This window comes from Epinephelus moara, chromosome 19 (genome assembly GCF_006386435.1).
Source record: "Epinephelus moara isolate mb chromosome 19, YSFRI_EMoa_1.0, whole genome shotgun sequence".
Lineage (NCBI taxonomy): Eukaryota > Metazoa > Chordata > Actinopteri > Perciformes > Serranidae > Epinephelus > Epinephelus moara.
Window position 1 is genome coordinate 37,823,623 of NC_065524.1, and position 12,194 is coordinate 37,835,816.

Here is a 12,194-nt window from a genome sequence, read left to right on the forward strand (position 1 = left end):
AAGTTTGCGATGTGGCCAAAGATCCTGATTTATGACCAGATACTGAGATCAAACTAGTTCCCATCAGCCTCACCTGCACGCTGTGTTTAGTGCTGATTGGCAAATGTGAGCATGCTGACATGAGAGTTGCTGTCATGGCTGTAGAGTCTCAGTGGGTGCTCAGAGTAGCTCAGTCGCCAGGATAAAACGTCGGTATTGTGTGTTTCTGCAAACGACGGATATGTTATATTTGTACGTCTCATATTTATGACAAGGTTCAGATTTCATGTGTATGAGCTGAGCTTCTCATTAAGTGGAGGAGGACCCAACCACCATCCCTCCAGCCCGTCCTACTCTCAACTTTAAACTTGCCCAGGTGACTTACGTTGCTGTCCAGCCGTGTTTCTCCCTGATGCTGCAGGGCGCTGTTAAACAAAAACGCTGAATGGCTGCCTATCAGGCCAACGTGCCCTCCGACCTCGTCACATATCGACGTTTGCTCATGGACTTTCCACATCCACATATGACGTCCAAGGTACCCTGAGTGTGCTGGTTGTTGACGTTCTGGGATGCCGTGTCAACTTCAGCCTGTTACATGCATTGTCTGTTTTCAAAATACACTTCTGTTTTCACAGGAAATGTGCAGTTTGCATACAATCTCTTTCAAAATAAAAGCACTACGTCGGTACAACAGCAAATTGAGGATTTTTTCCTTCAACAACAAACACACGTGATTATGTTGAACCAGCGCATTCATGTGGTTGGGTTTAGGAAAAAAGAACAGGGTTTGGGTTTGCAGTCATACCAGAAGTGAGCACAGGCCTCCTGGGTGACAGTCAGTGGTTGTTGGACCCATCCATCAGCCCTTCCACCTGCCCTACTTACACTTTCGCCCCCTTAACTTAGGTTCTTCTCTGGCTGTGTTTCCCCCTGACACTGCTGGGCACCAACAATAACGGCATCTGGCGAAAGGATGTGAAAGGATGGGTTTCTTTGTCAGTGTCCAACGGCGGATGTCACTGCCCAAACCCCAGTATTTGATGACTTCGGAGTGATACCAGTTTGCTGGGTAAGACGGCCACCAGGCAGCAGACAACTGTTTGAGACCAACAAAAGCAAGTATTCTTTAACAAGAGTTTGGGTCATTTCTGGCTGCGTCTGTACCGACCAAGCTGGGTATTTTAAGCCACAACATGTTTTCCTGACCCCAACTAAGTAGTTTTTGTGCCTAAACCTAACCATACATTAACTACAGTGTTGTCATAACAGGAAATTGAAAATTGAAATGTGAAGTTAGTGTATACCTACCACCTAACCTCACTGACTTGTCAGACAAGTTAGGTTACCCCTGGCAGACACTGCAGAAAATCACCCTCCCTTTATGTTGTCACGCAGGACCTGACTGCCACTGCATCAGCTAATGGGTATCCTTTCAGTATAAATATAAGCAGTGAAGTACCTTAAATCTAACACAAAGTTTACTCTCACACACAGTTCTGTATCATTTTATAAAAAGAGCATTTATTTCAAAGTTTTTTGTTCTTTTTTTTCGCTTCGGAGATTGAAGCACATAGTAAAGCAACATTACAATGTTCAGAAAATATAAGTGTGATGCTGTAACATTTTTTTAATCTTATCTTCTTAACATGTTTTTTGTTGTAATACTGGAATATTCTGCATGTATACTAAAATAAGAACTTTTAAAATTGTACAAATCGGTACCATAAAACTTGACAGAGAATAAAAACGAGGCGTTCTCTCACTGCAACAAACACAGATTGCTAGTTTTCCTCTTGAACAGGGAGAAAGAACGAAGAAACGCCAAATAATGAAAAAAATAAAAGAAATATAAAACAAAAGAAATGAGAGAGGTTGTATTCACACAGGCATAAACCAAAGCTGATGTTTAACTTTTGGCAGTACATGTCTTAGAGCCGTCAAACTATGTAGTCTCAGCATCTTTAGACAATCGTAAGAGCATCGAATCTGCAAAGAGTTAAACATGAATTTGTTCCCGTGTAGCTGCAGCCAAAGAAAGAACAATTATTGTCATAATAATGATGATAATAATAATAATAATAATAATAATAATAAAAAACAACAATAATAATCATCATAATAATATAATAATAACATTAAAAAAGAGATTGAACGAGAACCTGCACGCTTAAAAAGGATGTTCTGGTTTCAGCCTCTCTGTATATGCGGCTCAGAAAACACACCTTGTGTTATTTTCCAGTGTGCACATTATATGTTTCAATAGCAACACGTGTTGATACAACATGTGTTGCTGCCAACATAGCTGGTGTTTGGGGAAAAAACACAATGCGCATTTTCCCGGTCTACATTTACCGTGCTGGCAGAAACTGCGCATCCTATTTTAAGAGTGCACGAGGCGCAAGTTGGATCCTCAGAGTGATATATCACATGTCTGCACATTGCTCTGTACATACCTAACATGGAGAATAGTTTTGCTTTCTGAATATACTTCTCAAGTTACAAAAAGAACCAAAAAGGAGAAAAAAAGAGAATGCACTGCGTTTGCAAGAGTGTCCATTAAGTTTAAGGCGATTTTTAGAGCTCACAGGTTTTTACTCATTGTGATTGATCATCATTGGTGGACTCTGAATGAGGAAGTGATCATTCATTGGTGGACTCGGTATGGGAAGTGATTGTTGATGGGAGGAATGGGGACACAGGGGGGCGTGGAGAAGGGCAGCTTTTCTTTTCACGTCTTCTCTGCAGTGAAGAATGAAAACAAAGAATCATCCACAGTTTGTTTCTTTTTAAATTGAGTCCAAGTTGAGTCTTTTTGGGAGTAGAAAAAAAGGTATTCGTGTAGCGTTTTCACAGATACTCAGTCCGCGTGGGTTCATTTTGTCTGTGTGTAGCTACTGAAGCTAGCGGTCTCTATCGTTACTCTTGTTGTGTTTACCCCTGGAGTTGTTGTTTATTTATTATAAGGCCACCATACTGTGAAGATGCTGTGAGCGCCTTCAAAGTATCAACAACCCAGAGTCTGTCATGCTGTCTAAACCACAGTACCTGCTGAATTCTGCACACACAACAACAAATTTGAAAAAAAGCATTTTGTTGTATCACCTTACCGACGCATCATTATTACCTTTTATTTCTCTTTCATAACTTCAGGTAGTTGCTGGATCCCGTTCTAACTTTTTCTTTTCATCAGCTTGTATCTCTCGTCCTCTCTTTCCGTGTGTATTTTACGTACACCACAAAGAGAGCAACTAAGTGAAGCACACCCGCTTAGGAACCTGTTGTTAGGGGAATAAAATCTCTCTCAGGAACCATTGAGGATGTACGTGAATCCAGTCCACAGAAAGTATATAGAACCTCTAAGAAACTAAACAGTTAGCTATAAGCAAGTCATTTTGATCACACAGCAACATTTTTTTCCCAACAATTTACTTTCAAACTGACAAACTGGTGACATAACAAATCTCCCAGCCCTGCGATGCTCAAGTCTGTAGAAAGAGAGAGGGAAGGAGACATACTGTAGGCGGGGAAGGAGAGATTTGGGGGAGCGGAGTCCAAGCGTTTATTATGTGTTCATTAACAAATCATCTTGGAGGACCAGGGAGGCGCCATGGAAGGGAGAGCTGTTAACGTCCGTTGACACATTGGCATGAACTGATCAGGTGGTAACAATTGGGTACTGGGGAGTGTTAACCCTCAGTTAACAAATCCTCATGGAATCAATAAATCAGAAATCTGGGGCGTCCACTCAGAAAAGACCGCTGTTAAGAGTCTTCACCATCGTCACCATCGTTAAGGAAGCAGTCTTTGGTCCCGTACAAATCTGCCAGCTTCTTAAACCTCGGCCCCCAACTCTGCAGATAGTCATAATCCAAGTCAGACTCTGTTGTGACAGACTCGAGGGAACTCAATGACCCAGCCAATGATCCTCTGCCCTCGTATCCGTAGATCTGAATGGAGTCGTAGGGCGGTGCGGTCGGGTCGCTGTCAGCCTCTGCAATTCGAGTCTTGATGAAGTCATCAACGTCGACGCTGTTGGCTGCAGGACGGCCGCCGGGCCTGATGGGATACTGAAGCTCCGGTTTCATGTCCTTTCTTGGCAGGAAACCGTTGGCACCGTCTGGGTTCTGAACAAATAGGAAGAGAGCACCAGTTAATAGAAGTTGGAGAGAGACTTTCAAAAGCTGCAGAGAAACAGCTGACAAATGAGATACAGCAAAGTAAAATATCACAATCCAGTCGCCAGAGTAAATGTTATTGTATGTTTCTAAAAAACACAGATGTGTTACATTTACACCAGGATATGTTGAAACTTTACATTTCAGCAACGCAGTGGTTTACATGAGGTTAGCTTTAGCCACAAAACCCACTTGGTTAAGGTTGGAAAAAGATCATGCTTTGGCTTGAAATACCCGGTTTTGGTGGCATGATCCCTCCACTACCCACCACAGGTAACTCCTGAAGACTAGGGGGTAGCTTAGGAAGCTTTTGGTTAGGCAGTCAGTGGGACGGGGCTACGGTCATGTTTGGGCTGTGTATGGGCTGTTTGAACTCCGGCTGGTAAGGGTGTTATTGTAACGGCGGTGTTCATCTGCGGCGCATCAGTTTGTGGTTTGCTTATTCGGGCAGGTGAGTGTAAGTCTCAGTTATTATTACTGTGGAGGAATTTTTGAGGGCTCCATGAGGAGTTCGTGGAGTGTTGTTTTTGGAAATAGAACGTGAGGAAAATTCTGACAGAGCATCTGATGGAAATGGGCGTTCTCCAGCCGAAACTGCAGGCTGGTGGTCCTGTGTTGGACACTGGTGGTGCGTCTATCTCTGCTGGGTTAACATTTGAGCAGCGCAAAGAATTATTGTTGCAGATGGCTGTGACACTGGGGTCTGGGTCTGCTGTACTATCCACAATCCCCTAAACCTCCTGATGACATGGTCAGCTCTCACACTATGTCACTTTAGAAACATTGATATGATACTTGATGATTGTTTGCAGAAATATACAATGCCAACATTTTCTTCAGACGACTGGCCTGAAATCAATCATACAAATAGAAATACTTCATGTACTGTCCTTATTATCTTCCTCAACCAAAACATAAAATATACTGGGATGATTTTCTTCATACCTGCAGTGTTGCAATGTCGAAAGCCTCCGTGTCCTCCTCACCACCTCCCTCGTCGTCGTAAGTGATAATATTCTCCCTGATGTCCTCCTCCTCGAACACTATCAACGGCTCCTTCTTCTGACGCCTCAGTGCAACAAACAACACCACAATCGCTGCCAAAGAGAAACGCACAATTCAAAAAGTGTTCTGCATTTAATGATTACATAACAATCCTCACGATCTCCTGTGAAAAAAGAGAAAAGCGAGCATTTGATAATTAGTGTGCACTGTGGGAGATACTGTAATTAGACCTTGGTTAGTTTAATTAATATCATTACTGTATTGTGATATACTATACACACACATGCCATTTTAATTGCAGGTGGTTATCAACATGTCAGACTTCTAAAGGGTTCTCAGTTGTGTGGTAGTATTGGTGGAACGCAGTGTAAACTCCAGCTGTGAGGATACAATGTGCAAGTACATTACGAAGACAGATAACAGCTGCAGTGTGGGTTACCTGCAGTGGGCTGAGGACGAAAACTAAATCNGGGGGGGGGGAAGGAAGACAGATAACAGCTGCAGTGTGGGTTACCTGCAGTGGGCTGAGGACGAAAACTAAATCTGGCGACACAGTGGAAGACTTTTGAAATTTGTTGTTTTTGTAAACACATTGTGAACACATTTTTCACAGAATAACAAAAACAGATTGTCACTCTGAGAACAATGTGCCCACTCTAAGTGATTATGCAAAGATGGGGAGAAGTGCTGCTGTAGCCACTGATACACAAGTGACTTCAGGACCTTAACAGCAGCTCAAACAATGCAGGGCAACGAACAGAGGTGGACAGCTTGACTCAGTTCTCCAACTCGGTTAAAAGACTATAAAAAGACACTGCCAGATCCTCTCTGGTGATATCTTATGTTAATCCTCTATTGCCAGCATCACCAGGTGGTGGACCGAGGTCTGAGCCTGGATCAAGTGATAGTTCTCTCTGGACCTGTGGCCAATTTCTGATATAAAAGTCCATTCTCACTGAGGGCGAATATCCGCGCGGATTATTCTCGTGGAAAAATATAAAAGTTGATTTGATGGGTTCTTAAGGATGTTTGCACACCGGAGCAGAACTTTTGTGTGGTGAAAAAAATTTCCGCCCAGACTTTGACCCCCGCGGAATTCACCGGCGGAACTACACAGCTGGGCCAATGAAATTGTTTGTTTATAGGCGCGCAGACCGGGAGAGTCCGAAATCCAGTCAGGCAGGACAGTATGGGAGAAAGGTTGATAATTTCACAGCACCCCGTCCTTTTTGATAAAAGACGAGGTGATTTTATGAACAGTGAATTAAAGGACAACGTCTGGTGCTAAAGAAAGTTGATGTTGACGCTTGTTAAACGTTAGCTTGCTAGCTCGCTGCTGCTGCCACTCTCGTCCATGTTCATCCACACCCGTTCATGCAGCACGAACTTGTAACACAACAACGCGAAATTCCTCACCGCGTCCGTACCGCACCTGTGTGTATGGTTTGAGCGCGGAAAGGCGCTGCGTAAATATTCCGCAATTCCATCCCACATTTCGCCGCAGTGAGAATGAACCTTAAGACTGAGGAAATGTAATAATCTTCACAGAGCGTTGTTGTTTCCTCCTGACGGTCACAGCTACTGACTGCAGGCGCAGCTAATCCAGGCAATACGGCAATCGTTTACCTTGATCATAGCCTCACTCAAATGAGTACCTACTTCCTTTAGGTGAGAACGGCACTGACTCCATTCATGCTAAAGCCCAGTTCAGACCAAAGATGAGATGGGTTGAAACGGGCAGCTACTTGCAATGCTCCGTTCTGCAACACTCTAAAACACTGCTGCAACTTTCTCACTTGGTAAGGAAGTACAAAAGAATTTAAAGAAAAGGGAAAGGGCACTGCCCAAAGCTCTGTTTGCCCTTTTTTTCGTAAAGACGAACTTTCTTTTTAATTTACTTTATTGAGAAGATTGAGTCCTGTTTTATTTTGCTTGAAATGTTTGCCTTTTTTGTGCTCACTGCGTAAGGAAAGGAAGGAAGGGAGGTAGAAAATATGTGAAGAGAAAAGGGACTGCTTAAAGCTCTTTTGCACTTTTCCTGAAAGAGGCACTTTTTATTTATTGTATTGAGAAGAAATGTGGCTCTATTTTCTTTCACTTGCAATGTGGGCCTCAAGTTCATTGTGCTAGCTATAGGACTGATTTCATTTAGGGTATAGTTGTAGTATAGTACTTTGAAAATTGAAAATAAATATTGTTGAAATGATAAGGAAATGTGCGGTGTTGATTTTATTTGATAGACAAAAGCTATTGGATGCAGTTCAGACATTATGAGGTTCGGACCTTTCCCGGGAGGAAAGTTTAGTAACCGGACCTCTTTGAATTTTAATTGAACCACCAGCTTTATAGCATTCCCAACCTGACACATCTCTAATTTCAGTTTTCAGCTCCTTACCCAGCAGAATGACAATACAGGCCAGTATAGCTATCAGCGCCCCGGTGCTGAGACCAGCAGGTAGGACGTAGGGCTCCACGTTACAGGACAGGATGGTGTCTCTGCTGTCACAGGAACACACTCTGATGGTCAGGGTGTTGGTGCTGCTCATGGCGGGGAAGCCGTTGTCGTTTATCTCAATGGGAAGGTAGAAAACGTCCTGGGTCACCCGGCTGAATCCTTTACGGAGCACATAGATACTGGCTGTGCTGTCTGTGGACAGAGAGAGAAGGATGTTGGTAAGTTAGTATAAAAGACAGTAAGTGCATACTGCTCACTTTGAATACTAAAGTCCGCACACAGACTTTTATTATAGCTCTGACTTCATCACATCATCTCTTCCCCTCCCGACTATGGAAGAGATGAGGTTCTTTGGGGGCATTTCAGAAGCTTCATCATTGAGCAAACGATCTCTTACATTCACATTAAAAATACATTACGGAACAATATAAGTGAAACCTACTGAAACTACTGTGCTGCACTGAGCACGACACTCGGAGCAATGGAAGGAAAGTAGTTTAAAATTGCTGTATGAAAAGCAAATCATATGAAATGTACACAGAGTTACTCTTGGACAAACTTTGCAGGAACTTACAATAGTTGTGAGGATCTCTGCTGACTGCATTTGTTTCTTAACCTTTTGCACCAACCTTAAATTAACTCAAGTTTAACCCTTGTTTATTCGAATCATTGTTATCCCCTCTTTCTTTTGTTGCAGCACCTTTCTGTTCTGCTCCTCATTTATTAAAATCTTGCTTTCTACTAACCAAAAGATTTCTGTTGTTTCTGTAGTCTTGTAAATAACCAGACCTGTCACAACACTTCATTTCAGTGCTCTGCCAGTGCTGCAAACAGGTCTGGCTAAACCCAACATAATTCCTGCACTAAAGGAGAAAAGGGTTATTTGTATTACACCAATTACAATCATCTTGGCCGGGGCTAAGACCAGGATGCAGCCAAGGTGCCCTTGCAAAATAATGTCAGGAGATAGCAAAGGGGGAGGAAAGTTCTGTGTAAAACAGGCGACCAGTTGGAGGCTTGTACCCACAGTCTCCATCCTCTGAGTCAGACTTGTGTTTCTGCTGATTCTACTGGATTTCTCACTCTTCTTAATGCAGCTGTGAGTCACTGTAGGATGGATGCACCACATCTACACACACATACACCTGGGCCCAAAACAGCTGATTTTACTTTTAGTTTTCTGTCTGTTTTTCAGTTTTCCTTTTTATTTTTTATTTTTTGGCCATAGTGATTGCACAAGCAAAAGAGGATAATAAAGCACAAAAGGAAGTAAACAGGGAAACATGATCATAATGGCTGATATTGGCTTTAAATGAACTATCAGAATCGGTCAACATGCTTTTTCTTATTTTGCACAATGAATGAATATTACATATTAATATTAGTTTTCACCCAAAAATGAAACTTCAGCCATTATCTACTCACCCATATGCCAAGGGAGGCTCAGGTGAAGTTTTAGAGTCCTCACATCACTTGCGGAGATCCAAGGGGAGAGGAGGTAGCAACACAACTCCACCTAATGGAGGCTGACGGCGCCCCAGATTCAAACGTCCAAAAACACATAATTGAAACCACAAAATATCTCCATACTGCTCGTCCGTAGTGATCCAAGTGTCCTGAAGCCCCGACATAAAAAGCTGTTTGGAAAAACGTCATTTGAACAACTTTTTATGTCGGGGCTTCAGGACACTTGGATCACTACGGACGAGCAGTATGGAGATACTTCGTGGATTCAATTCTGTGTTCTTGGATGTTTTAATCTGAGGCGCTGTCAGCCTCCATTAGGTGGAGTTGTGTTGCTACCCACTTCCCCCTCGGATCTCCGTAAGTGATGTGAGGACTCTAAAACTTCACCTGAGCCTCCCTCGGCATATGGGTGAGTAGATAATGGCTGAATTTTCATTTTTGGGTGCACTATGCCTTTAAGAGGTAATCCTGAACATTTTCCTTTAAACATTTGGTGACTGAGCCTGTGGCCGACTCATACAAAGCCCCTGCATTTGCAGTCATATGAACTGGGGGTCTGTGGCAGCATTCCTGGGAAAAATTACAATCGGCACAGTTACTGACGCGTTAACCATCACACAGGGGTGGTTGGTCTGCCAGACAGGGTAGACGGATTTGTCGCAACAGACTCAACTGTGTGTGAAGCAGTGTACTGTTTTTTTTTCCCAGCTTTTGTTAGCTTTGCTGGGAAAGGTGACACTGGAAAGTTAGATCTAAAAACACAACTGCAGTTACAACAAATTGCCAAAGGTGCTGCCAAAGAGAACAAAATCAGTCTTTGATATCGTAACTTCAGACATTTACTTAGAGCACAGAACAAGCTGCAGCTCGCTTGAAAATAATAAATAATAATTAAAAAAAATCGAGTGTGGCACTGTGGGTACTTGTGTCATCATAACTTGGTTTCATCCATATCCATAAAACCAAAGTCCTCGTGCAAAGTAATTTTATCAGTTTGTAATCTCTGCTGTCCAAACTCACTCTGAGCTGCTGTTACTACAGACACGTCTGAACGAGCTGAGAACCCTCGAGACACTCATGGACTAGCCTCTTCTGTTGAGCCATGATGTTTAGCCTGCCAAGATCTATGGCTTATGGGAAATGGTGATCGTTAAAGGCCACTCATAACAAATATTGAATAAACAATATTAGATCGTTTTTCAAAAAACGACCATCGTTATCGAGACGTTTAAGGCGAGCCGCACGACATACTGCTGAGAATGGCTCTGATCCAAGGCTGGCTGTCTACTGTGGTGTTGGAGGTGTAGCAGAGATACTCTCCCTGATTTAGTTTGGTTTTGTATGCTCAATACACTTCCCTTTCCTCCTCTTTACATCATATCAACATAATCCACACTTCCACTTTCTATCTATATTCTTCTGCGCTCACCTCTCTCTCTGTGTCTCGGGCTCTCAGTGTCTCATTTTCTTCCTTTCAGTCTGCCTCGCAGCACTCACAAAACTTAATTCAATCAGTTGGCCCCCTAAGATATATGTACAGACGGACGGAGACCCCACTGCAATTAATACAGCCCGCACAACATGTGTGCATTCGCGTGTGTGCGAGAGAGATTCAGAGCACCTGCTGCTTTCTACAAGGTAGTGTGAGCCTCCATCTGGTTATGCTTTGATCTAATCTGAGTGAGAAGGGGGGAGAGAGAAAGAGACGGCAGATGAAGTAACAGTTAGATCGGCTGCTAGAAAGAGCCGGAAACAGGAAGAAAAGGAATAAAAAGAAAATGATATTTTAAAGGTCACCCACCTCTGTTGTCTTTGAGGGAGAAGTTTTGGTTGTGGGTGACCTCCGGAGCAAGGCTGAAGGTGAAGTGTTGTCTGTGAGCCATCTCATCTTTGTCCACTGCGCTTACGGTTTCAATAACCTAACACACGAACACACACACATTGAAACAGAAATCAGAAAGAAACACATTAATGTAAAGTACTGTTTGTGGCTAAACTTCTTTTGTTTATCATAATGAAATATTTGTCAAACTTAATTCAACCAGATCGAGCTCTTTCTATCATTTTTATCTATCGTTTAGGGATGCTATGATTGTGTAAAGAAGAACGAAGCATGGAGAGACGGAGTTACAGATGCCAGGTGAGCAACCTAGCAGACAGCAAACACTGCAGTACATAGCGCCCACAAAACTTGAGCTTATTAATTAATGTGCCCCTCTATGTTGAGCTTTACAGTTGGAGAAGTAATAACCTGTGCAGCATCCTTGCTCACTCAGTATGGGAAACTATCACATCATACGCTGTGGCCTGTGATTCATTAGGTGCTATCGTACAGTCTGCAGACATCAAACTCTGCAGGATGCTTCAGTAATAAAAAAGTCACTCCAGACATGACGGCTCTATGTGGTGGGATTTTTAGAGGTAGGAATATTTAATGTTTTGTTTGCCCTTGGGAATAACTTAATACAGAGAAAAAAAGATAAAAGTCTACTAAGGATCAAGAATATTCACTGTTGTTAACACCATATAGTTAATGTTATTCCATTATATATTTGATGGAAAAAAATATCAGCTTGAGTTGTCACAATTTCTGAGGTGTTATTTAAGTACTGTAATGATAAAAATCTATAATAAATACGTGGAAATGATACAAGTACTGGTAATACTACTAATGCCATAGTAACATATTGATATATGTAGGTATACTGATATATTACGAGCATTATAACAACATATTGTTTGTAATTTAGATGTTTTTCTTTACTTTTTATAGTTATAAGTGACTGAAGTGTTTGGTAGAGGCTGATATTTAAAATAATATACCATGTAGTCTAAAATTCAAAGGAAATAAAAGTCCATTGCTTTTTGCTTACACACACACACACACACACACACACAGACGTACCTTCCCCAGCACGACAGTTTCACACATGAGGACTTCGTTGTTGGTGGCAAACTCCGGGGCGTTGTCATTCACGTCTTTAACTTTAATGTTCACACGCACTTTGGTGTCTTGGTGATGACCTCCTGCACACACACACACACACACACACACAGCATGAGACAAAATCATCAGTATTCTGCTGCATGTTAAAACTCAAGTCAGTGTCAAA

At 42.3% G+C, this 12,194-nt stretch overlaps 1 protein-coding gene across 2 annotated transcripts in view; it reads right to left on the bottom strand.

Moving 5' to 3' along the window:
- Positions 1 to 1,483: 1,483 nt before the first annotated feature.
- The window catches only part of cdh11 (cadherin 11, type 2, OB-cadherin (osteoblast)), a 140,480-nt gene continuing 129,769 nt past the window's right edge, over positions 1,484 to 12,194 (bottom strand). For both annotated transcript variants that reach the window (XM_050071283.1, XM_050071285.1), the window contains exons 12-16: positions 11,987 to 12,108; positions 10,883 to 11,000; positions 7,555 to 7,806; positions 5,100 to 5,251; positions 1,484 to 4,103 (exon numbers count right to left, since the gene is read on the bottom strand). In XM_050071283.1, the coding sequence (XP_049927240.1) occupies positions 3,741 to 4,103; positions 5,100 to 5,251; positions 7,555 to 7,806; positions 10,883 to 11,000; positions 11,987 to 12,108 (1,007 nt within the window). In that variant the 3' untranslated portion in view covers positions 1,484 to 3,740. The remainder of the gene's footprint in view (positions 4,104 to 5,099; positions 5,252 to 7,554; positions 7,807 to 10,882; positions 11,001 to 11,986; positions 12,109 to 12,194) is intronic.